The sequence below is a fragment of the Euphorbia lathyris genome, chromosome 1 (genome assembly GCF_963576675.1).
Source record: "Euphorbia lathyris chromosome 1, ddEupLath1.1, whole genome shotgun sequence".
In the NCBI taxonomy this organism is placed as follows: Eukaryota; Viridiplantae; Streptophyta; class Magnoliopsida; order Malpighiales; family Euphorbiaceae; genus Euphorbia; species Euphorbia lathyris.
Window position 1 is genome coordinate 37074010 of NC_088910.1, and position 27055 is coordinate 37101064.

General features: G+C 36.5%; 2 protein-coding genes and 1 long non-coding RNA gene across 6 annotated transcripts; 1 reads left to right on the forward strand and 2 right to left on the reverse strand.

The window, feature by feature from the left end:
* Positions 1-235: 235 nt before the first annotated feature.
* On the reverse strand, positions 236-5724 carry LOC136228094 (SUMO-activating enzyme subunit 1B-1-like). 3 transcript variants are annotated; one of them, XM_066016920.1, is made up of 11 exons: positions 5583-5724; positions 4571-4671; positions 4403-4454; positions 4050-4245; positions 3783-3862; positions 3564-3680; positions 2866-2916; positions 2195-2261; positions 910-1013; positions 733-837; positions 236-640 (listed from the first exon to the last, which is right to left on the reverse strand). In XM_066016920.1, the coding sequence occupies exons 2-11, from the start codon at positions 4651-4653 to the stop codon at positions 536-538; spliced, it is 960 nt and encodes a 319-aa protein (XP_065872992.1). In that variant the 5' UTR covers positions 4654-4671; positions 5583-5724; the 3' UTR covers positions 236-535. The 3 variants fall into 3 exon arrangements, with proteins under 3 accessions (XP_065872992.1, XP_065872989.1, XP_065872991.1); XM_066016917.1 differs by having other exon boundaries at positions 4571-4695; positions 5583-5722; XM_066016919.1 differs by lacking the exon at positions 5583-5724 and having other exon boundaries at positions 2866-2910; positions 4571-4975.
* Positions 5725-10667: 4943 nt separating this feature from the next.
* On the reverse strand, positions 10668-15434 carry LOC136228130 (uncharacterized). Of its 2 annotated transcripts, none has more exons than XR_010688474.1 (6): positions 14997-15434; positions 14756-14890; positions 11974-12091; positions 11775-11866; positions 11237-11378; positions 10668-11160 (listed from the first exon to the last, which is right to left on the reverse strand). It is a non-coding gene; the product is annotated as an uncharacterized lncRNA (long non-coding RNA). The 2 variants fall into 2 exon arrangements; XR_010688468.1 differs by having other exon boundaries at positions 10669-11160; positions 11775-11897; positions 14997-15433.
* Positions 12236-14188, forward strand: LOC136211144 (F-box/LRR-repeat protein At5g63520-like). Its single transcript, XM_066002693.1, has 5 exons — positions 12236-12254; positions 12367-12519; positions 12758-12936; positions 13530-13648; positions 13750-14188. Exons 1-5 carry the CDS (start codon positions 12242-12244, stop codon positions 14186-14188), a joined length of 903 nt encoding a protein of 300 aa, XP_065858765.1. The 5' UTR covers positions 12236-12241.
* Positions 15435-27055: the final 11621 nt, after the last annotated feature.

Sequence of the window (27055 nt, forward strand, 5' to 3'; positions counted from 1 at the left end):
AGCTTATCTCTTTTTCAAGTTTCATCTAATTTAGCAGGCAAACTGATTACCCATTCCCCCACATACCATAATGGAAAGAACTTTTTTGTAGGCATTTGTATCTATGGGGCCCATTTCATTTCATTTCAATTCAATGAACCAAAACCCATACTTCACAGCTAAAACCGCTCCCTTCTGCCTTCCAGAGAACATGAATGACTGGTTAATCATCATCGAAGATTAAGAATCCTTCAAATGTGAAACACGACGCAGCAACATCATTTGCTACAATCATAGATTCGAAGATTATAACAAGGAAAACGAATAGTTTCCGAGGGATAATTTGATGAATATATTCATCAGAAAACTGTTGAAAATCTGAGAATGAACTACCGTCCTACACTTCGACTTCTAGCAATACATTTCCTAAAATTGGGTCAATTTCTCCCAGTAAAGAATCTTGTGAGCTTAAAGTTATTATATACAGGAGATATGAGTAATGTACACCCCATTACAGCATCCCCTGTTATCCAAAATCAGATTTAGCATTCACTATTTAGTAAGGAGATATGTCCTCTATTATGCCTTTCCCATCCTTGGCATCAAAGAAGAAGAAATTCTTGAGGGGATCACCTTTGCCCGATATTGCTTTTATGACCTCCTAAACAGTTGATAGCAGATGAATAAGTTTTTCAGTATCAAATGCAGAAAAACAAAATGGATAAAAACATAGGAAATCATTAGAAACCCAACCTGTCCAAGGATTCCTCCGACAATGGCACAAACTGGAGGGAACTCTGTTCTACCCATAACCAATCTCTCAAGGAGGGCATTAGGAATATGAGATTCATTCAAAGACTGAAAGCATTGAGATAACATCAGTGAAAGAATATGCACCAAGGTACAAACAACCAATTTCTACCAACATACCTGAGCCTCGCAAAGTTCCTTTTTCAGGTTCAGAACAGCAGGAAGATCCTCAATAAAAATTTCTCCTGGATTACGTCCCTCAGCCTCTTCGAACTTTTCTATCACTGCAAAAAAAAAAAAAAAAAAAAAAAGAATAATTAGGAAATGTTTTCTGTCGATAGAGACAGTTTGAAACCATATCAAATATATGAAACTCCTCTACTTTCATGAAATATCGCTCAAGTTCCAAACATGGTTTTCTATGTTTCCACAACGGAAAACTTATTTCTTCAACTTATAAAGACAGGATATTTAGAATATTCATATCACTAACTTAAAAAGTTTTAATTGACTATTTTCCCATGCCGAAGACTGCAATTTAGTGATATGGTTAAGTAATTTATTTGGAAGGATGCAAACTTGTCTGATTAATAAGATTTCGATTTTGAGTCAAAAAAAAAAAAAAAACGACATATGTGGAAATACCATAAGTTATATGTCGGATTCCAATCGCAAAAAGTGAAAACCAATCAAAAAAATGACATTTCACAAAAGTTCCTTTTATATCATTACTACTAGTGACTAAAAAAAAAGGGCGGCCCGGTCGCATTACGCGTCCCCGCTGAGCGAGGGTCCGGGGAGGGGTCCCACCCAATACACCCTTGTGGTGGGACCCCTCCCCGGACCCTCGCTCAGCGGGGACGCGTAATGCGACCGGGCCGCCCTTTTTTTTTAGTCACTAGTAGTAATGATATAAAAGGAACTTTTGTGAAATGTCATTTTTTTGATTGGTTTTCACTTTTTGCGATTGGAATCCGACATATAACTTATGGTATTTCCACATATGTCGTTTTTTTTTTTTTTTTGACTCAAAATCGAAATCTTATTAATCAGACAAGTTTGCATCCTTCCTAATAACATCTGACAGCCAACTCGGCATGATAGAGGAAACAAAATCGCTAGCATTGGAACGGGCTTGCCTAGCTACCAAATGGGCAGCACCGTTCGCTAAACGAGGGATATAAGAAATTTTAAAACCTGGATATGATAATAATAACAAAATCCTTACGTGTGGGCATCACTCTCTAGTACACTGGTCTGATGAAAATGCAGATCAAACTAAACCTCTAATACGCCAAAGGTAGCACATAAAAGATTTAGATCAAACAAACATTACCAACCAGAATCTATCTGGATGAGTGTTAAGTATTTCACAAGCCTAGCAAGGATAGTTAACTCATTCTTAATCTTTTTAACCTTTTTATTTCTTTCTCGAGAAAGCAAATAACTAAATAAGTAATCACACCTCTCATAGCCAAGTAAAGCTTTGACACTCTCCTGGGAAGTGCTTTCCAAGGGACTGAAATTGATTCCTGCATCAAGAACACAGCCAGTCAGCAAACCAAAATACAAAAATGCAATCATCAAGACATTAACCTAAGACATAGCTATAACTTAAAAACTAATGATATTTCAATCTACCCTCAGTTATAACACTCCTATTAGCTTTCTACAACTACAAATGCATTTTACATTAAATAAATGTAACAAACACTATGAAGAGGAGAACAAATCCTAAAGCGATACCATTTAAACTGGTTGCAATATGTAAAGATAACTGAAAATTTACGAATTTTTTTCTTGAATTCCATGGTTAGTAATCAAGCAAACATGAGATAAACATCTGATATTTTAGGATTATATACATATCTTAGCTCCCATCTAGAATGATTCTAAGACATGAGGCATGCTTACTAGATTATCAGCAAAGAATTGACATCGAGCAGCTCAGTTTTGAACAGCAATGTGAAAGATTGTTTTGTAATTCATTAAAAAAGTTAAGTATTTTACCACATTTTAAATAGCTATGTGAAAACTATATCGATTGCTGAATTAGAAAAGAAGCCAGAGAACAGATCATACACTTGTAGTTTACTCAGCTCAGTTTAGAGAACTGTTCAAACATTTTGGCATTACCTGAAAGCTTGGGTATTGCAGTTCACATTCAATGCTTTCATCACGCTGTTTCTGTCAATAAAGATAATTTATTTAGCATCTCTGTTAAAACAAATATAAAAAAAGTCTTACAGATAATGCTTAGCATCATGAGTCAGCTGCAATCTTCTAATATACACACTATTCAATAAACCAGTCTATATCCAAGTCCAAAATGATACACTGAGAAAGAGCATGCATCCACTTCTTTTTAAACAACACTGTGTGAGGCACCACTTCAAGAAGAGAAGCGGTCGTCTAGGAACACCCACACGTTCTTGAATTAATTCATTACAAAAAAATTAACCCTACATGCTCAAAAAGTTTTTGCTTCACAACAATGCGGATATGGTGAGATAGAGTTAAATTACAGGTATGCAATGTAAGTGATAAAACAAGCAATCTACTGATAGGATATTACTTGATTGACATCCTTATGAGAAGACTAATCATATGGCAGTCGAAACAAGTGCTAAAACAAGAAAACACCATTCTACCACCAAGAACAAAATGATCAACGCTTATTTTCTGGAATAAGTTTCAAATTTTCCATCTGAGATTAGTGAAAAGAAAAAAATAAGCATCAAATTACCCAATTTGCAACATAACAGATAGAAGAATGTTGTTGATTGCCATCGATACAGCAAACCAGAACAAGATAAAGAAAAAGAGATGATCACCTTTGTATATACATATTTCTGCAAGTCAACAAATATTTCACCACAAGAATCTCTGCAGTCAACAGTGTAAAATGGTAATCGCTTGGGTAACTTCCTGCATTTCTCATTGATTAATTTCTGCAATAACAACAAATAATCATGAAATTTTGGAGAAAATGGTAAACACTAATACATGCTATATAGTTAATCATATATTAAATAGACGAGACTTTGTCATACTTTGGTTGCAAGGGCACACGAACTAATAACTACCACATCAAACTTATCCAAGAAGTCTACACCAAAGCTTGACAAATCACCTATAATTGCAAAATTGATCAATGTTTCAAATTAGGTGCCATATATTCTGAAATAAACAAACAAAGAAACTTGTAAATATGAAAGGAAGACGAATCAACAACTTTGTAAGCAATAGTAGTGCTACGATCATAATGTTAAACACGAACAGTTTAGAAGTGATTAGTAGATAGTACAGAAGGGCCAAACCTTTCTCAACTGAAACACCAACCATTGGGTTAAATTCTTTTAAAGCGTTGCAACAAAGCTCGGCAATTGTTTTCCCAGAGTACACATTCTCATCAGGAGGTATCAAAAAGTTAGCAGATAATGCATCTTCAGTCACAGCCCGGTCATCCACCAGTGTCAAACTACCAATCCCAGCCAATACAATGTTCTTGCAAAACTACACACATAAAAATGCCAAAACTTTAACATATATATAACAGAAAGAATAAAAGATAACCTAATAAAACCACAAAACTGAGTTGTTATTACGGAAAAACAGGCCAAATTGCACAGGCGGTAAACTGGAAATTTGAAAAAAAATAAATAAAAAATACCTCGGCAACAGTCCCTTTGATCCCGTAGACTAATATATGAGATTTGCTAAGTCTAAAACATGATAAACAAAAGCACAAAAGTGAATCTAATGAGTCATAACAACAAAGGAAAATAAATAAACAGTGGATTTTAAAATAAAAAAACTAAGAGAGGAGAAGAAAGAGTACCTTCTTTGAGCATCAGCGCCCCAAACCCTAATTTGGCGATCGTAGAGAGCAGTTTCCTGCTCAGTCAACTCCTCTCCGTCCATAAGAAAAGCAATTGCAACCTAATCCAACAATCTCAACTCAACCTAAATTTGCAAGTGCAGAGTGCACAAAACCCTAACTATGAGGATAACGTAATATTTAACGCGGGAATAGATTAGAAATCTGAAGAAACAAAGAGAACAAAAGTGAATCGATGTATGCTTCCTAGTTGCTTTGCTAGTTCAAATCACAAATGCAACTCATACAATCTATTATGTTTTTGGGGAAAATAATTTGGATTAACTTTTTTTCTGTACTAGTTGACCCATCTCCATCTGTTCGAAGCTTCGAATGGATACATTATGGGCCTTGGATATTTTCCCGTGGGCCTTTTCTTTTCAGTTCTCCACTGTTTTCGTCATTGAACTTGCTGAGAATCCCTCTGGTTACATATAACTCACAATTAGACCTGAGCTGGGCCGGGTCTGCCGGGCATTTCATAAAGCCTGCTGAGCCCAAGCCCAACCCGCAGGAAATTTATCGGATTCGGGTTCGGGCTGAGATACGAATCCCAAACCCGTCCGTCTAAGTCCATCTATATACTTAAAAATATATATATATAATTAAATCTGTACAGCAAGAAGAAACCAAAACAATTCAATATGGTAAAAACATAAAATCAAAATTAAAAATAGCATTTTCATACAATATGGCAAAAATCAAACCAAAATCATGAAAAAAACACAGTATCAAAAATAGCATTTTCATACAATATGGCCACACTTCAGATAACCTCAACATCTGTTAAAAAAAACGAAACAGTATCAAAATCAAAGATCAATGGATCTCTCTGACCTAAACAATGCAACAAACAAACCAAAATCATGACAAAAACACAGTGAAATTACGGGAATTTAACAGGGCCGAGGATTAGAGAGAGAAAACGGGAGTGAGAAGAAAGAGGGAGAAGGAGATAGTCGAGAAAACAAACCTGCGGCGTGAAGGAGGGCTCCCTGCGGCGGCGGTGAAGGACGGCGGTGTGAAGGACCTGCAGGCGGTGAAGACGAGGCTCTTCTCTTCTCTGCGGCGTGAAGATGCGTGAAGAAGAGGTGTGAAGGACGGTGTTTTTTTTGTTGATGGAGGAAGATTAGATTAAGAAAATGATTTTGATTTTTGGGGTAAATTACATCCATGGCTTCTGACCTTTACCCATTTTCATATTATGCCCATTGAACTTCATTTCTTCCCGGTATGGCCACTGAACTTTACACTTTTTAACATCAGTAGCCACTTACCACCTCAAAACGACCATTGACGACTAAAAATAAAAAATCCAAAACGTTAATAATATTCTAAGGAACTTTAATTCTTGAAAATTTTCGTTTTGATGTCATTTAGGTGTTGTTTGGTTAGGAGAGAGAAAATGAATTTTTTAGAGAGAAAGCTCCAAAAAATGTGATTTTTGAAAATAAAAAATGTGGTTTCATGATAAATATCGTTCTGAACAACTTTAATTCTTGAATATTTTCATTTTGAGGTCGTGAACGATCGTTAACGGTCATTTTGAGAAGTTAGTTAAAATTGAGTTGCCACCAGTGTTAAAAAGTGTAAAGTTCAGTGACCATACCGGGAAGAAATGAAATTCAATGGCCATAATGTGAAAATGAGTAAAGTTCAGTGGCCATGGGTGTAATTTACCCTTGATTTTTGTTTATATAATTATACTAGAAAGATACCCTTGCTTCGCTTCGAAAAAAAATGACATAATTTTTATTAAATTGATTTGTATTTTAACCACGTGATTGGTGTTGGTTAATTTTCTACTTACAATAGATATATAATAACTTAAAATATCTTTTAAAAAAACTAAAGTTATAAAGATTTTCTCCACTAAACGTCTACTTAACCAAATCAATATTCGAATTTAAAAATCTGACAATCCAAAAATTATAAGACTGGAGATAAAAACTGCAATTAACTATAAACAAATGTCTGATTCACTCTAAAAGACACATCAAATGGTTAAGATTGTTTCATATATTATAAGGAGTCATATAACTTTTCAATTTAGTAATGTGGGATGTTTAACACGCCCCTCACGTTCAATCCATTTGGTGTGTGACGCTAATACATTGGGCTAACATTGAACCATGACTCTAATACTATGTAAACAAATGACTAATTTGCCAAAAAGATACCTTAGAGGTCGAGGATAGCCTCATATGTTTAAGGAGCCATGTAGCTTCACTGGCCCTCTGAATTTCAAAATCTTAAAACTAACACCCTCAAGTAGGGGTGGGCAATAAAACCGGTCAAACCGGTAACCGAACCGAAAACTGGTAATCCGAATCGAAAAAGGCGGTTAACCGAACCAGTGGTTTTCTTAATAGTTAAAAAAATAGATAGGTACTGGTTTCGGTTTAGGGTTAGAGTGTTTAAAAACCGCGGTTAACGATTAACCAAACCATTTAATAAATATAATTTAAAAAAAAATATAGGTCATTTGAGGATAAAGGCAAAGCAAATATAAATATAACTACATAGATTATACTGCTTAATATACATACATAGATTATAATATAGATTAATATAAATATATAACATTGATTATACTGCTTTATGTTGTAATAAGTACTTTGACGAAATATTATTTACATTTCTTTATGTTTTAAATGTAAATTTGATGGATTGTTTTTTAGTTCGGTACTTATGTTTGAATTCTAAACTTTTATATGAATTCGTTTCGTTGAATTTTTGAAATTGTGTATTTTAATATTGTTTAAAAATTTAGGTTTGGGTAAAAATTTAACCGTTGATTTTTGGTTAACTAGTGAGAATTGGTTAAAAACCGTTAACCGAAAAACCTAACCGAAATTAATGGTTAACCGATTGATGGTTAACCGATTGATATGAACCGGTTTCGGTTTGGATGGTTAAAAAACCGTTGATAATGGTTCGATTAATTTTTTTACCTAATGGACCGGTTAACCGAACCGTGCCCACCCCTACCCTCAAGTTGCTTGCTTGGAACAAACAACTTATCAAATACCACGTGGCGACACGTGATTGGAACTTCAGAAAATTACAACTAACCCCTTTGGTATCACGCATTGCCAATCACACACTGCCATCACGTGACATTTAAGAGGTTATTTGTTCCAAATAAATAAGTTGAGGGGTTAATTACAATTTTAAATAACTTAAGGGAGTTAGGGATATATTAGTTTTTCAATTTTTGGACTAAAACTTGTCATATCTAAGGTAGTTAGGAAAAGTTGGGCCAAAAAGTGCGTTTGGTATTGAAAAGATATACGGTGCCGTTTTGTTGTTTGGTAGATGAAGCATTTGATTTCAGCTAACTGTAGGGACAAAAGTGTAAAGTAATTTGAAATGGTAGGAAAGGATTTGTGACTAATTTGGAAAGGTAATATTGTAATATATGTTAAAAGGGTAAGATTGGAAAATTTGTGGCACAAATTCTCAATTTCTACTATTCACATTCTTCTAGGTATATATAATTATAATAAATCATTAATAATAATATTTAAAAACAGTATATATTGTATTAGGCGGGGCCGATGTAACATATCCAAAGTCTAAGCCCGTCTAGTTTTTAACGGGTTTATACGGACTTAGATCGGACTAGGTCTGAATACATTTTTATGTGTCCAGACCCAGTTAAATGGATCTGGACCCTGACTGGGCGGACGGGCTCGCCGACCCATATCCAGGTCAACTCACAATACAATAGGTTTAACTAAATTTATTTATCTCACACTAATAAGGTTAATTTATCTTATAAAAAACTCCTAAACTTAATAATCAAAATGCCATGCAACACGTTCCTAAAAATAAGGTGGCAGTTGTATGTAAATTACACTTTAGATAAATATTAAAAATATACCCACAATGGCTTAAAATATATATATATATATATAGTTTTGTTTATATATAAAAAGCCAATTACATTTCTTCTATATAAATATAAAATTGGCTTAAGGTACATTCTTCCGAAACCATTAATCAACACCCTATACTATCTTAAATCACCAATCAACCCCTATATTGAACACTGTCTCCCTCAAAAGCAATTAATTGGCATGCATGGGTCCATTATCACATGAGTTATAAAAAAAAAAAAATTAAACTAAAATTGTGCTTTTTACCATGGAATTTGAAACTGATAATAAGAAATAAAGATAAAATTTACTAAACGTTTTTTAACAAGATCAATTTTAGCTTTATATTATGAAAAATTTAAAATGACTAGTTTAACTGTTATTTAACTGTCACTTTATACATTCCGAACATCAATTATGTCTAAGATATTTAGTGTGTTATTAACCCAATTACAAAAAAAATCTGGTAAAACGTTAATAACTAAGTCTACTACATATAAGTTAATCACAATAATTTGAGACCCTAAAGTTTCAAACTGTTTTGATAGCCCATTCAACTTGCATAAAATGTTCATTTAGCCCCCCAAACTTGCGTAATATATAATCAATTAATCACTCAGTTGCAAAAAAAAAAAAGTTAAATGCGGAAGATATATTGCACGCATCTTAAAAAAAAGTAAAACGACCAAGGTCAGATTATGTGATTCTAATATTAGAAAATATAAATTTAAAATTGAGCACGTAAGAAATTCTTTTTTAATCTATCATGTAAATTATGTAATAACATTTTAAAGCGCGTGCAACACATCTTTAAAGTGCAGTTTATTTTTTTGTGATCAAGTATTTAATTGATTATATTTTACGCAAGTTCATGAAACTGACTGTATTTTTTATGCAAGTTGAAGAAGATATCAAAACACTTTAAAAGTTCAGAGGGTCAATCAAACTTTTTGGATAGACTCAAGGAGCAAATAATGTATTAAGCCTTTATTTTATTTTATTTTAATATTCAAATATTAATTTTTGTGGTCCAGAAACTCTTAAAATATTATTATTGGAAGGAGAAATTAACAACGTTTGATAGAGGGGGCTGATTGGTGATTTATGAATAAAATAAAGTGCTGATTTATGGTTTTTGAAGTTTGGGGATACAACTGATTTTAAAGGTATAGTATGAGGGTTATATTAGACTTTAAGCCTATAAAATTTAAAAGAAAAATGGAAACTTAATTTATTTGCCTCCCAAATATTTTTTTATTTAAGTTTATGTGGACCAATTTTATGCCATAAAAATTATAATTGCAGTAACGTACAAATTTAGTCTCTAATGGGGTTTCCATGTGTGCTATGCATAATACTATTGAGTGCCAAAAAAAAAAAAAGAAAAGGTGGGAATTATACAAAGACAAAAGGTGTTACATAATTCTTATACATTATTATTTGTTTAATTATATGTATGCTCTGCAATTTGTCATAATTATATTTAATTTATTTATTTTAATATAAAATATATTAATTGGCGGGTTGGATTAAATTTGGAAATAAGCTTCCTTAGCCTAGCCCGGCCCAAATCCAATATAAATTTAGTGCAGGTTGAACTAAGCTTGGTAAAACCCGGTTAGACCCTGACCCGAACCCAGATTGGGAGTAAAAACCAATATTTTAGATATATAACTAATAATACTTTATTCATTCTATATAATTATATATAATCTAAATACACTATTATCATATTAATTAGTTCATTTCTGTAAATTATATTATCACCGTGCATACTCATCCACTTTTTATTATTATTATTATCTATTAATTTATGGAATCCAATTTGTTGAATTCAAAAAATCCTTTTTTTCTTAAATACTAAGAACTAAAGAAATGGACTCCCTTCTATTAAAAGAATTACATTTCTTATATATAAATATAAAATTGAAAAGAAAAAAAACTGAAAACTTAATTTACTTGTCAAAGAAAAGCAATGAACTCAAAAGCGTAGGGTCAAGGTATTTATGAGAGAATCCAAACACAGAAAATAGTTAACAAGTTTAGACCAAAGGTGGTATCTGAAAAGTTGAACAATCTTGGATTTGGATTTTTCCTCTGTTCTTTCTTTGAGGAATACATGGAACTTATAAATCTTAAAAAATCTGGTTTAGATTTCTTTCTGATTTCCATTTTATCAGGGTAAGGTAATTGATAAAAAAATGCACCTAGACATTTACTTACAAATTAAGAGTAACACAATCCTCATTTTTCATAATTTACAAAGCAAAAACAACAGCTGGCTGATATCATCAAAATCTGAAATCAGATATCAAAGAAAGAAATAAATCCAAATAAAGTTTAATGCTCTTAATTGCTACAGATTCTAAAGTCAGAAAAACCTTCTTTTTCTATATCCCATTCTCATGTATAAATAGGCAGCCATTCCCCAACTCATTGCCATGCAAATTATCTTTACTACACACACAGAGAAAGAGTAAATGATGATGAATATGAAAAGAACTGGTTTCTCTCAGGTGAGTGAAGATGTCATGCAAAACATCTTCTCCAGGTTACCTGCCTCAGCTTTTTCTTCCGCAGCATGTGTTAGCAAATGTTGGAACATAGTTTGCCGACGAATTCTAACGAAGCCTAAATTTGCCTCTGCTCTCTCCCTCAAGCCTACTCTCCCTGTAAGTTCACCATTCACAACTTATATACATAATATAATCAAAATGACATGAAGATAGGCAAGAATTTGACTCACCATTTCTTTTCTGATTCATAGGATGCAGCGAAGGAGGTTCTTGACAAGGTTCTTTCTGAGCCTATCGTTCCACACTTTGCCATTGCCTGCATTGGCAACGAATTCAGCTTGCAGGCGACTCACGAATTGGTAATCCTTGTACCTGAAATATATGAACAGACACATTACTTTCACTTCTCAGAAATATCTTTGAATTTGGTTTGCCCTGTTAACTTTTTCTCATTTGATATTATGTAGCTTACACAAAAATTAGGTTCAAGAGTGCCACTCATTACACACATAGCCAGTGGGATCATCGGTGCTGATGTCACCAATAACCTCCAAGAGGCTAGTATTTTCAATCCATATGTTATTCTGATATATTGATGAAAATTAAACTAAATTAATTATATCACAAAGAGAATCCATTTCATTTCTTCTTCGAAAATAATACAGGTTAGGTGGAAATCAATTGATGATGATGAGGACAATGATGGTTCTGATTCCAGCGGAGACCTTCTACTTAATCGCGGGATTGTTTTGGTGATAGGATTTGTACCTGGGCTCAAGGTTGATGCTATTCCACTGTTACGAACGACGACGGTAATTATTTGGTTGTTCCATAAGGAAATTATGTGCCTTACGCATGCTCTAAATGGGAAATTTCATGATTAATAATCATCTGCAATGGTATGGTATAGAATTACAAAAAGGATTTTCAAGTACTAAGAACAACTATTTCTACTATCATCAGGTACCTCAAATATGTTTGGATGCAAATTTTCTGACGGATATCAAGGATTTTACTGCTTCCTTTTCAGATTCTGAATCACCTGCTGGGATCATCTTGTTTGGAGTAAGTTGTGATTCCTCCACCTACACAGTTGAAATCATTCTCTTCAAGCAGATTAATCGATGATGATTAGATTAGGGTTTTATTATTATTATTATTATTATTTACATTTGCAATCCTAATATATGATATTTGTGGTTGTCTAGGCTCGGAACATTAACATGAGACGTATCATGGCAAGGATGGGTAAGTACTACAAAACATAATCTTTTTGTTATCCACTCAATTGCATTCCTAGCTGTTCAGAAGAAGAATGTTAAGGTTTTGATCAATCATGAAATCTTATTGAAATCGGCAGATTGTGCATTGCATGAGGAAACAATCATTGTGGGTGATGCAAGTGGGCACTCCTTGTGCAGAAGTACAAATGATTCTCGACATTACGATCCTGACAGTTACTTGCTTGATGCTGTTGCTCTTGTGTTTGCAAGGGACATACACAAATCTCAGGGTATTATATTCTTTTCTAAGTATTCAACCTATTATAGGTGATAATCACCACTCTTTACAAAAATGTTGAATTTGGGAACTTAATAAATAATAATAATAAAATTTACATGATATCAAGTTAATTTATAGATGCAAAATATTTCTGCATTTCCTTTCGCTATTTCTTTCCAAGATTATCAAGAAGTTTCCTACATGCATCACTAATGGGTCCTTTTTCTTAATTTGGGGACAAGAAGCAGATATAGGAGAAACTCAATTTCACGTTACATTGTCAACAGGCATAATGCCATTTGGTCACCCACTCCAAGCAGTTTGTGTAATACCAAAAGACACGACTTCTGCATGGCTTAGCACTAGATTGCAGGGGCATTTTGAAGTCATGGACAGTGAGGGTCTCTTAGGTGAGATTAATAGTCTGGTAAGTTTTTCTCTTTTTATGAATGGTTTGAAGCCTTTAGTGATGTTATAACTTTTCCTTTGAAATTTATGGCAGTGAAAGAAAATGGAAGATCATCTGTTTTGTTTCTTTTCTTTGCAATTTTCTGTTAGAGAAAATGTGAAAGGATAAATCACTTTATTAATTTAGAAAATATATGTGGCTCACACAGCCATGAGGATCAGGCAAAAATTTAGCTTTAATATCAATATGCAACGAACTTCAAAAAAGTAATGTTAGAAGCCCTCAAGTTTCAATCAAGCTTTTGCACAAAATTTAGTTTGATACATGTCTCACATAACATTCTAAAGACCCATATATATTTTCTTGGACTGTTATCATCTTCATCAAAGTTCTGCATGGTTTATCTGCTTTAGTTACTTTTTCCTTCATGTTAATTATGATTAGCAACTTAACATGATTGACTGTAATATATTACTCCAACTAGTCTAGCATCCTTTTGTTAAAGCCTTCAGGCAACTATGCAATTTGATGTTCTCCATTGATTATTATGTGTTTTGTATTCTTTCAAAAACCTGCTTTTCTTGAGTTCAAATAAAGAAATTCTTTTGCAGTTTGATGATGAAGAATCTCCTCCCGATCTGTACATTGGAGTCGTACAGCACAGGCACTATCCTTGTGGATCAGGGAGTTTTATATCAAGAGCCTCATTAGCCTTTTATGAAGTTTTAGGGTAAGATTTGGAAGGAGCATTCATTCTACAATCTGACTATATGTTTAAACTTGAAAAACTAATTGAAGAACGTAATTATGTTGTCTTTTGATTTTCAACAGAGCGGAGAGGGACTTTTTTATCGTCAATGGTTTTGGCATCAAATCTGGTGATCCCATCCTATTCTACCATTCAGATTCTGATACTGCTTCAACTTCATGCAGTGATGCCTACAGTAACCTTGCAACTCTGAAGGAAGAATGCCTTCCTCTAAGGAATGGTGCACCTAGTAGTGGAGGGAAAGAGGTGTTTGGAGGTTTGATTTTCTCTAGCTATCTCCGAGGTGAAACATCCAACCTCAATGTTGAGAGCTCCCCATTCCATGAAAACTTTCCTGAGGTTCCACTTGCAGGAGTCTTTTGCAATGGAGAAATTGGACGAGGTTCTTCAAGGTCAATAAGTCAGGAAGACGATCAAGCAAAATCTGCTCCTTGTTGTCTGCACTACCATAGCACAGTATACTTGGTATTATCATATACTCCACCAACTTCAGAGCATTAAATCTAGCTATGGTTTCCTTGCCTAATCGTGGAGAAAAACTAAGTATGGGTTGAAATGCACAAAGGTGAATTTACCTATGGGTTGAAATGTACAACGGCAAAGTCATTCTGCCCCTCTGTTAGCTAGCTGAGCAATGCATCGGTAGATGGGTTGGGAAACTCAAATCTTGCCATTCTGATTATTTATCATTGTTATCTTTATGTGTGTTTAAGCTTGGATAATATAGTTAATGACAGTTTGTATCTCCTACATACATTTCAAATATAATAAGAATTACATTTCTTCCATCATATTCCAATATGGATAATTAACACCAATAGAGGTATCAGAATAAAACTCAAACCATCCTAAGATAATAACCTCAGAAAAAGGTTAAAGAACAAGAGATACAGATATGCAGAAGCAACTTGTCTAGCAAAGATATTAAAGAACCTACAATTAGCTTGAAAAATTACTGAAATAAAAAATCAAAGCAACATTAATTCTATGACGAAAGAAAAAGAAAAACCAAATGAACGATTTCAGCATGCGTAAAGCTACAAGAACTGAATAATACATAGTTGGCACCTGAACATGGACAATAGAGTGGAAAGCCGAGAGCAATCTGGCACAAATCTGCAGTTGTATCTCCACATCTATGTTCTGCCTTCTAGCAATTCCATCCCGTCATCAAAAATCAACAAGTACGTGCATTATAGAGGCCTAGCATTGTTAGATAGTTGCATTTGATTAGATTAAAATCTAGGGTTCAAAAAGGAATGAGTCGGAGTACTCAAAGATATTAACGGATGATAGATAGATAGATTACCTATTCTTCTTCGGCTTCATCAGTTTCAAATTGACATTATGAAAGCACCCTAATGTTCAATGGCTCAAACCAAACGACCGCTGGGTAAAGCTCATCACGGATGGAAGCTGCCACAACCTGCGAAAGAAATTGGAGCAGGAGGCTTGCTGAGAGACTCAAATGGAAGGTGAATCTTCGGGTTCAAACACAAAATTGGCAGAGGCGATAGCTTCATAGCAGAGTTCTGAGGAGTTTACGGTGGCCTCAGGAAAACGGTGGAGCAGGGTTATCAACACATGGCGGTGGAATTAGACACGCTTGAAGTCATCAATTTTCTAGGGTTTGATTGGATGGGGTTTAGAGGGGTCAACGATGGAAGAGTTTCTAAGGATTGATAGGAACTCTTGATTGGGAGGGGAAAAGGTTAGCAAATGCTTGGAATATATAAAAAATTAAGAGGGTAGGGGAATGGGGATTTTTGATGGGTTTTTATTAAGAAATTTCATCTCATTTTCAATCCACCAATTAGTAGGTTTTGAAAGGTTAGAAATTACCATTTCTTTCCATTCTTTACCTTTCCCTATCTTTCTCCATCCTTTTCTGAAAACCATCCATACTATTTGAAAGGTTAGAAATTACCATTTCTTTCCATTCTTTACCTTTTCCTATCTTTCTCCATCCTTTTCTGAGAACCATCCACACTAGATACTAATACAAAGTATCATCTCTCTTACAAAGACGCGCAACGTAACCTTCACTCATATCTATAGAGAAGCAAATCGATATGCAAACACATTAGCCAAAGTAACAAACACTGATCTAATAGGCGTGATATATTTCAACCACCCAGAAGGCATTCTTCAAATTCTCCATGAGGATTATAGAGGTGTTAAGGATTCCTGGACATCCAGATTAGGTTTTGTTTTTGCTGTGCTTTTGTATCTTTAATTTAGAATCAAAAAATAAAACAAAAATGTTTGGTTACATCATCGAGTAACAGTATTGCAAAACATTTTCCGTATTAGAACTAGTATAGTAATTAGATATTATGTCTCCCATCTCATAACATTTTAATTTTCTTTATTTTAATTCAAACATTTATATTTATTAAATTTTTTTAAACTAAAAATGCAACTTCATTAATAAACAGGACCAACATCCTCATAAATAACGTTTGCAAGCCATGCAGGCATTACACTGAAAAGGCTATCATTAGCGTTGGAATAAGCCCGCTTTACCATTAAATGGGCGGTCCTATTCGCTAAACGAGGAATAAAATATAATTTGAACCCAGAGTGAGAGTTGATGATGGCCCTGCAATCTTGTATAATCGAACCAAACTCCGAATTGTCTTGTCGATGAGAATTAACCGCATCAACAACCAATTTGACATCCGATTCAAAGACAACATGAACAAATTTTTGGCTAGCAAGCCAACTCAAACTCGTACGTACCGCAAGTGCTTCGATGATCTTTGACTCCTTTACGGCGTTGATTAAACAACTGCTCCCGAACAGAAAACCGCTCCATCCTTGTTTCCTAATAGGGCTATATTAAATACATACATGTTCTTAAAACCCATCCATCCCAAATCTTTTGAATTACATAACTTAGCCCAATCAAACCAATAATTTCCCCTTTTCCCCTCAGATTTCATACCCCACCAAAAGGAATTCATGAATTTTTACAGTTCATCACAAGTAGAAAGGGAAATAAGGAATGTACTCATACAAAACGTAGGTAATGCCTGTGCAACTGACTTTAGCAGCACCTCTTTCCCGGCTTGCGATAGGAACTGGAGCCCCCAACTTCCAAACTTTTTCCTCAGCCTGTCTACAAGGAATGCAAAAATGCGTCTTCCAATTAGCGACGGTAGACCCAAGTATCAACCCGTATCGAGCGGTGCTTGGACCCTAAGCATTTCTTTTATCTCATCCTTCAGCTCCACATTAACATTCGAACTAAAGAAAACTCCTGATTTTTGCAAATTCACTGCCTAACCCGAAGCCACTTCGTATTCCGTAAAAATCCCCATAACTTCACCTGCCTCTTGATAGGGGTCAAAAACCTGTATCTTTAGGTACAGTTTTTAGGTTAGGTTAGTTTAGTTTTCCTACAATAAGCAAGCAATTCTCGCATTTTTATGCATGTGTGCGTATTAGTTAGGTTTTTGATACATTTCAAATATATAGTGTTTTCAATGTAGTTTAACCCCATTTTATATGCGTGTTTAGTCTCTATTGCTCAGTTTATGGTACATTTTGGCACGTTTCATCTATTTGTCGTCTAACGAGTGTTTTGAGTTGTTTCAGGGGTAAATGCACGAGAAACGGAGCAAAACAGGGACAATTGGATATTTCACTGCCTGCTCGACGAGCAGGCAATGGAGTGCTCGGCGAGCGGGCAATGGAGTGCTCGGCGAGCGGGCAATGGAGTGCTTGGCAAGCACCATGGGCAGCCACGATCTCACCTCGACAGGCACTCCTGCTCGGCGAGCAAGGGCATTCCTGCTCGGCGAGCAGCGACTCGAGATACATTTGGGCCATAACTCGTGGGCTGGAATCCCGACCCGAATCAGCTTTTAACGCTCCAGTCGACCAGAATACCTAAACTGACTCAGAAACGCGCTGGAGGACTATAAATTGAGGCGAAAGACGATGTTGATATATTATTCATTATTCAGGATGTAGTCGATTCAGTAGCTCAGTTTTAGATTGGGTTTTAGCATTGTTTTTTCAGTTTCTTAGATTAGGTTTAATTATGTAATTTTGTTTATCACAATTGACGGGAGAAGATCTTCATCTTCTAATTTATAATCAGAATCGGCAGATGGGTTTTGGATTTCTATCTCTTCCCCTATTTATCTTTTGCGTTTATAAATTATCGTAGATGTTGTCCATTAATCTCACATGCCTATTGCTTGGATTGGTTTGTCTATGAACTGATCTCCATCTAATTCGGGATGGGGATGAAATTGATTGTATGAATATGTATGATTAGGGAAATAGGGCCTTTGATTCGAACAGATTATGCATGCTTAATGCCTAGATAATGTTAGGAACAGGATTTATGCTAGAATGAACATTGATAATGATCAACTAGCCTGTTTATGTACATAATTTGCTTAATGCATGTGACCCTGACATTAAATAGGATTATAGATAGATGAGAACCTGACCAGGGAATTGTCTATGCTGAACCTGTGTAAATCTGACCTCGCTAGAGACCATTAGGAGCGCGGCTTTGTGGCTAGGCTATGGCTTTAGCCTTAGTTGCCAAAGAACCTGATGCTTTGCATGACCTATGGTATATGCCTAATCAAGCCGTCACCCGAATGCGTGTGAATAGGTTAGACAAATCCCGTACAAATTTGTCTTTCTCATTAGGGAAATTACCGTCAAATCACTGATAATATATAAATGCGAATTCCCTGAACCCATACATAGGATTTAATCAAACGATTCTTTGTCCTAGATTGTGCCATTCATTAATTCACCTTCTGCCCTGTTAATTGTGCGCTTTACTTTACCATGTTTTAGCTTTTAATTCATTTAGTTATGTATCGAAAACCCAAATCATTATTCAACCCTCTAAATAGTTAGACCAACCTAGGTAGATTCACCAATTATAACAAATAGTCTTTGTGGTTCGATCTCGTTCTTCGCATAATATTACTTGTTGTGATAGGATATACTTGTCCTATTAAATGCTATATACTTTACGAGCATCAATTTTTGTATATGTCTTATTTACTTTTTGTAGTTTGATGTCATTTTCTGACTGTTTTTAGGCAAATATTGCCAAAGTAGCACGTATGTTAACTCTCAATTATTTATTATGGCTAAATGATCCACCAAAAGTCGCACCGAACGGAGTTTTTACTCAAATCTAGCAATGGTGGGTCAATTTACCCTTTGAACTAATGTCGTTTGGATTTTATGTGCGTGTGCAGGTCAAAACATGAACAATTTCGAGCGAAAATCGCGTCTCGGGGACCCCCGGCAGTCGCTCGATGCGTTTGGGCACTTGTCGCTCATCGAATTGGCCATTTTAGGCCAACTCGGTGAGTTGGCACCCAGCTTGCGCTGAGCTGGCTGCCAAAGGCCAGCTCGGCGAGCTGGCTCGCCCAGCTCGATCAGCTGCGCCTCGGGAATCAGTCTTTTGACTGATTCCCGTTCCCACGACACCATGTTTCACCCATGACTTATCCACCTACAACAGGAAACAAACTCGGTTTGCTTTAGGACTCAAACTACATCTATAAATATGATTTTTCAATTGTAAATTAGATATCTTTTCAATTTTTATAAAAACCCTAGCTTTCCCCCTTAAAGAGTCCTCTCCATATCCTCCATCTCCTTCATCCTCCATTGAAGAACACTCAAGCTCCGCTCCCCGAGGATTATTCAAGGTTCCATCCTTAAGTCCTAGGAAGATGCCTGCAGTGGTAGACAGGTTCCCTGAAAGGGATTTTTTTACTCTTTTATATCTTGTTTACCCCTTTATCCAGTCTATGAATCCTAGGCTCATTGTAACTTCATGACAATTTTTCCATCTTTAATATTAATTCAAGTTTCTTGTTTGTTCAATTGTTTGTATGATTTAATCTTTGTCTCGCGCTTTGCTTAATTGGTTTAACTCATTCATAAATCCGAATATATAGTTGGCACATATTGCGAGATGAATCTGACCTTGCTAGCATAAAAGATTGGGCGAAAAAGTTTATCCACCCTCTGCCCAAGACAGGCTCCTACAGCCAGGTCGCTGGCATCACACATCAACTCAAAGGGAATGGACCAATCCGGGCTTACCATGACAGGTGCTTCAATATTTGATTAATAAACGGTAAAGGAAAGTGGTCTTTACGGGTGGCATCATTTAATTTCCTATAATCTATGCATACACACCAACCCGTAACCTTTCTGGTTGGGATCAATTCTCTTTTTTCGTTTTCCATTACCGTAGTTCCCCCCTTTTTAGGCACACATTGTATCAGACTTACCCATTGGCTATCAGAGATTGGAAAGATAATACTTGAGTTGAGGAGTTTTATAACCTCGGCTTTTACTACCTCCTTCATGTTAGGGTTGAGTCGGCGTTGAGGTTGAGCAGATGGCTTGATCTCATCCTCAAGGAAGATCCTATGCGTGCATATCTTGGGGTCGATGCCCTTGATGTCATGGATTGTCTTACTGGCCCTTAGTGGACTCAGTTGAGCTTCCGTCAATTAATTAACATCTGTTTTTCTTTTGGGTTCCAAGTTTTATGTGTGACCCATTAGGTTCTTATCGCTTCTAGCTGTATACAACCATTAAATTAATTTTCTCAGAATTATATTTAAACTTTGTATAACGGAATGAGTACCCAAACTGTGATTGGCAGATCCAAAATATTCCCCCAGAGCTATAAGAAGACAGGTTGATTCTGTCGTTGACCTTTCCGTATTAGTTACAGTATAATTCGATCCTTCATCAACTACATCCTTGAACAGAATCTTATGACTATGGATAATGTCAAGTCATATATAGCGAGACGTTCGTTTTACTTATACATGTCGAGTTAACTCCAATTAGATAGGTTAAGTGAAATATGCATTTCAAGTCTTAAGCTATCACCTTGCAAGGATTTAGAGTTAAGTCTTCCACAAGCGATCCTTGGACGTATCTCCCATTTATCAGGAGTGAAAAATGCTCAATACAATGTCTAACTATCCTGCAATTACTCCATGTGATACCCAACATCTGCCGTACACACCCCAGAGTCATCCCTGTGATGGATCGTGTTACAACAGGATCAAAGCATCACATTCCATAATCCAGAATCACTAATTAACATTCCTTTGAGTCTTAGGATTACTTATACCTATTAATTCCAATGAGATGAACAAGTTACAAGGATAAATCTACCCATCATGTTATCTCAAGTCGGGTCCCCAATCATAATGAACTCCTTTCATTGGATCCATGTAACTGTCCAGATATCTGCATATCTGAAGCTTGTGAGATCAGCTCTATGTCTCGACAGAAAACATTGTTACATGCAAGTCTCAACAGTGTTATGTCAGTCCCTATTCAAAACATATCACTTGACTTGGGGTGGTTTTAAGTTTATTAGTTTATTATAATGTTTCGTCTCACTTCATGCTTGTATGAACACTTTATAATCACTTTAAATAAACTTAGGGATTTCCTTTTATTAGACTTATTTAGTTCTTTAAAACAAATGACATAAAGAACAATTCATTTACATTAGGTTTATATCCTGGAACAATTGTCTATAGGACACCAAACCCTAACATGTCCATCCAAAGGCTCCCTTATGTTTCTTCAGCACCTCTATCAGTTTTTCCTCCTATTCAGCTGTCAACAAAGAGGAAATAGTCACGAGGCAATGTGTGGGAGGTTAAAGAAAAACATATTTCAGATTACTGGGCAAAGGTTTGAGCTCTAGTTTCGGAGGTTCCTCCAGCGAGGTTTTAGGTTTAGGCTTGATCTCGCGATCAAGGTCCTCTTTTCTACCCTTTTCCCAGTAATAGATTTCAGGTGGAGGATCCTCTATTGGTTTATCTAAGTTTATATCCTCCTCACTACCTAAATTTAATTCTAAAGAGGTATCATTCATGCAACAGTTAGCTTCCTCAATAAACTCATCTACTAATATATCTACAAAATCACAGCTCTTAGAGTGTTCTTGAGGAAACTTCATTGAATCATAAACATTAAATGTTATCTCTTCGTCTTGCACCCTTAGGACTAATTTACCTCCATAGACGTTTGTTAGATAAGGTGCCGAACGGCCTCGCCCGGGCGGACCGAGGGGTGGACACCTCATGGCGACGTAAGCGGTGATTGGCGTCGAAAGCAACCAATCATGGAATCAAGCTGCTCGGCAGGACCGGAGCTCGGAGTATGGAAGAGTCGCCACCCACGAATGGGAAAATGAACACCGATCCCTTGCGGGAGACCGGTGAGGGTTCGGGAAACTTAGGTACGAGCCGAGAAGGCTAGCTCCTTTCCGGAGAAAGGCTACTAGGCACCCCGACATCGCCCGATTATGAACCACCGGCCTCCTACTCAGCGTGTTAGGCGATAACGGACTAATCGCATATTTCTTTAAGTTTAAAATTCATTTGAAACCTTTTCTTTCTCGCTTTGAAAACCGTTTTGAGCATGTTATTCGAAAGCCATTTTAGTAAAGAATCATCCATTTTGCATAAATTTAAAGTATGTAGGAGAGAGAGGGGGAGAAGAAAGAATTGATTTATTCACAGTGTGATTTTATGCCTTAGTCTATACACTAACTCTAAGCTAATCTCATTCCCCCAAAAACGAGTTTATTTACATGGTTCGTACCTTAATCGTCGTTGGAGCGATTTAGACATGTTTCAAAACCCCGTTAATGACGTTCACTCGAATCGCCGTTGGAACGACTCGAGCGTTTGAAAACATTGAGCAAACATTTTTAATCTAAAAGCGTGATTAAGCATACAAGTCAATTTATTTTGTACAAAAACCATTTAGTTAGGAAAACAATTCAAAACTTCATTATTCACAAAAGCAATTTTAATTACAAGGTTCGCTCAATCCGTCGTTGGAACGAATTAAGGTTTCAACACGTGATGTTTTGGAAATGGTTTAAAAATGACAAAAAAACGTTATTTACACTTAAGGAATATCTAAAAAAGCTTTTAATTCAAACAAATAACTTGAAATTTCTTTTTGTCTTTTATTTTCCCATTTTCACTCAATTATCCTTCATGTGAATAAAATGACAACAAGTAAAGAATTGAATCCAAATTCACCCAATCAAAACATTTTCCAAAATAATATATACATATAAGAAATTTGAAAAGAAAAGAAGAAAAGTATATATATACATATTTTTTATAGGAATGATACTATACATATATACTTAAAAGAAAGGGTAAATAATAAATACCATAATCAATGGATAGAAATGATAATTATATTCACAAATAATAAGAAATTAGCTTTTTAACCCCAAAACTATTATGATAAGTATATATAGAAAATAACCTTCTAATAACCCCCCCAAAATGTCAAAATGTGCATAGTTTAAAGGAATAGAAAAATATGTACATATACATATACTTTTATTAAACCAAATTAATGAAAAATAATATCTAAACACATTAAATAAATATATATACAAAATATTTAAAAATAGCTTGAAAGTATATGTTACATAATTATACATATATATATAAAGGACCTAAAGTCTAAAAGTTGAGAAAGAAGGACCAAAACAGCATTTTTTACCTTTCAGCAGCTTTACCGACGGAAAATCCGTCGGTAAACAGCCTTTAGTGACAGAAAATGGAAATTTACAGAATCAGTCCAACAGTTTCTAGATTTATTCAAAAGCTTTAGATTAGACCTATTCTATCATTTCGGGTCCCCGAACTACCAAAATTGGATCATAGTCTATAACGGAGAATCCTGAAACGATGTTTTATTTTAAAACGTTATTTAGAAATATTTTCAAAACTTATAATTACAACGTTTTTTAATCCCGAACTACCTTTGAATCGGATCACGGTTCGTATTGGGATATTAAAACGAGTTTTTTTATTTCAAAACAAAAACGAACGTTTATTTAATACGAGACAAAAATAAATAAATACGGGAAATTAAATAAGACGTGATAAATAAATAAAAACTATATCCAAAAAAATAAAATAAGAAAATAAAATAAAGGAATAAATAAATAAAACGAGTCTAGTCCTCGGGATAATACCTCAAGATCGGTATTTGACGGCTGAAGTCGGTTGATTCCACGAGTTGCGTTTTTTATGTTTTTCGGGTTTTTTAGTAAAAATTTAACTTTTAGGAAATTCGGACTTTTTGAGGAAAAAAAATATTTTCCTCAAAAAATTTCACTTTCTCTCTCTAAAAATGTCTAGAGTGAGAAAGCTCTCCCCAAAATCCCTCCTCTTAAATGCATGGGGATCCGTGCCTTTTGTTGGGCGCTCGCCCAACAGGCGTTGGGCGTTCGCCCAACGGACGTTGGGCGCTCCCCCCACGTCGTTGGGCGCTCACCTAACGGCTGTCGGGCGCGCGCGTCCAGCGGCCGTCGGGCGTGCGCCCCGCGCTGTCGGGCGCGCGCCGACTGCCGCTAGGCGCTCGCACCATGTCGCTGAGCACTCGCGAGCCGTCCACTCGACGACCGCAACTCCTACTGACCTCTCATTTTTTTATTATATTTTTTTGCTTTAAAACTCCCGGAACCAACCGCTTCAACCGTCTTGTTACAGGTTTTCGTCACAGGTCCTCCGACTCGGTGTCTACAGTTGCCCCTACTTTCCTATTTTGACAGTGATGTGTGTGTTTTGAAAATGTTTTTTTGCTAACGCAACACATGCAATGTAAATATATTAAAGTAAAAGACACGTATAGAGTAGGAGGAAGAATACCTGATCTCTGCGCTGCGCGCTCCAGCTTCGTCTTCGATCCTCTCCGTCCTTGCCTTCGAAACGGCTGCCGGTGGACGTTTTTCTTAACGATCCTAGCCTAAATCGACCGCGGGTAAACAGCTCTTTCTAGCGACCCTAGTCTCCAAATCGATCGCGGGTAAAAATGGCTCAAAAGCAACCTCGGTCGTAGACCAAAGGTAGGAAGGCTCAAAAGCAAGCTTAGTCGTGGACCGTAGGTAGGATGGCTCAAAAGCAACCTCGGTCGTGGACCGAAGGTAAGATGGCTCAAAAGCTACCTCGGTCGTGGACCGTAGGTAAGATGGCTCAAAAGCAACCTTGATCGTGGATCGAAGGTAAGATGGCTCAAAAGCAACCTCAGTCGTGGACCGTAGGTAAGATGGCTAAAAAGCAACCTCGGTCGTGGACCGAAGGTAAGATGGCTCAAAAGCTACCTCGGTCGTGGACCATAGGTAAGATGGCTCAAAAGCAACCTTGATCGTGGATCGAAGGTAAGATGGCTCAAAAGCAACCTCAGTCGTGGACCGTAGGTAAGATGGCTCAAAAGCAACCTCGGTCATGGACCGTAGGTAAGATGGCTCAAAAGCAATCTCGGTCGTGGACCGTAGGTAAGATTGCTCAAAAGCAACCTCAGTCGTGGACCGTAGGTAAGATGGCTCAAAAGCCAAAAGGTTCTTTCTAGCAATTCTGAATTCTAAAATACTGTCATCTGTATTTTCACTAGAGCTATTATCTCAGGTATTTGAGTTGTTTGATAGGAACTCCTTATCTTTTCGTCTGGAACACTTCAGACTAAGAATTATTTTTCTATTGACTGTTGTCTGTATTTTGACTGGCGCCATTGTTCTGTAAAATTTCGACTGTCGTCTGGAGTCATATCCTTGTGATATTGGCCACTGCTTGGCAGAAACGTGGGCTGAAACGGACTGCAAATCGGAGGTCTGTGCACCTGGTAATTAATTGTTTATTTTTTACCTTTATGTCACGTCAACCTTTTTTACAATGACATCCATGTCCCTTTTTACCCTTATAAAAGGGGGGTGGGGTTTCATTTCAACCTCACACCTTCTCTCTCTTCTCTCTCTCTAGCTCTAACCTTTGAGCATTCTTGTGATGGGTTCGGATAGATACGATGGCACGAAGGGCATGGAAGTGGGTTTTGCGAACTTGACGGGAGTGGCTCCCTTTCAGGATCCTGATTCTCATCTGAGCCGGACCAACATTAATCAGGTAAGTACCCCTTTACTCTTTTATCTTTTGACTGGACTTCTAGGCTTTAGTAGCCCTACTTTGAACATCATTTGCATGCTAACCTCTAAGCCGTTTAGAAGACCTTTAGTTAGAAAACGCGAATTTCTATGCACGTAAGCAATGCTTTATTTATTTTTTGAAAGAATTTGACCTATATGCATATGAATAGTAAAAATACGAACAATGCATGCCAACAGTAAAAACGTGAATAACACGTGAATAGTGAAAACGTGAATAGTGCACCTGAATAGTAAAAACATGAATGATGCATGTTAACCGCAAAAACGTGAATAGTGCACGTGAACAGTACAAACGTGAATAGTGCACGTGAATAGTAAAAACATTGAATAATGCATGGTAACCGCAGAGTAAAAACATGAATAGTGCATGTGAATAGTAAAACATGAATAGTGCACGTAAATAGTAAAACGTGAATAGTGCACGTGAATAGTAAACCCGTGAATATTGCACGTGAATAGTAAAAACATAAATGATGCATGCCAACCGTAAAAAACGTAAATAGTGCACGTGAATAGTAAAACGTGAATAGTGCACGTGAATAGTAAAAAACATAAACGACTAAATCAAATGCTTTTAACCTACGTTAGAATTGGATTAATCTCCTTGCAAACACGCAGGAGAGTGGAACACCAAAGAATAATGAATTAATAAAATCTTATACAAATGACCCTAAGAACGAAATCTCACAACGTGACGGTCCTAACTGATAGAGAGCTCTAGGTTAGATTTAAACATAACCGAAAGAATAACTAGGTTAACAAACCTTTATTAGACGTGAGCCTAGAAGCGAGATTTAAACTTACCCGTTCTGTTCCTTCCAGATCATTGGCATTTTCGGGACCATAGAAGATATCCATGCTTGGCATGCCTTGCTTAGCCCGGCGGCCAAAGCCCAGGTACGAGAGTTGGGCTTCGAGCCTTTTATCCTGGCGCTGCCACACGCCAACGGAGTATGTGACAGGTTCGGCCTGCGCGCCTTATGCGAGAGATGGGTGGACTCGACCCATACTTTCCACTTCTCGTTTGGGGAGATGACGATCTCACCCCGCGATTTCTCCTTACTGACCGGATTGCGGGGTAGCGGTATCCCGGTTCCCCTTTTCTTTGACATGGTGCGTCCCCGGGTTGACCGTGCCGAGTTAGCTGCTCTGATTGGACCAGGAGTCTATACAGGTGTCAAGTCCACCCCGACGAAGTTTATTACTACCTACGGATTACTGAGTCGCAGGGACTTCTGCGGCCGAGACGACACGGATCAGGCCGTTCGAAGCTTTCTTCTATATGCCTTGGGCGAGACGATCTTCCGCACTGAGAGCGGGACGATACATGCGGGTCTTATCCAGGCCTTCCATGATTT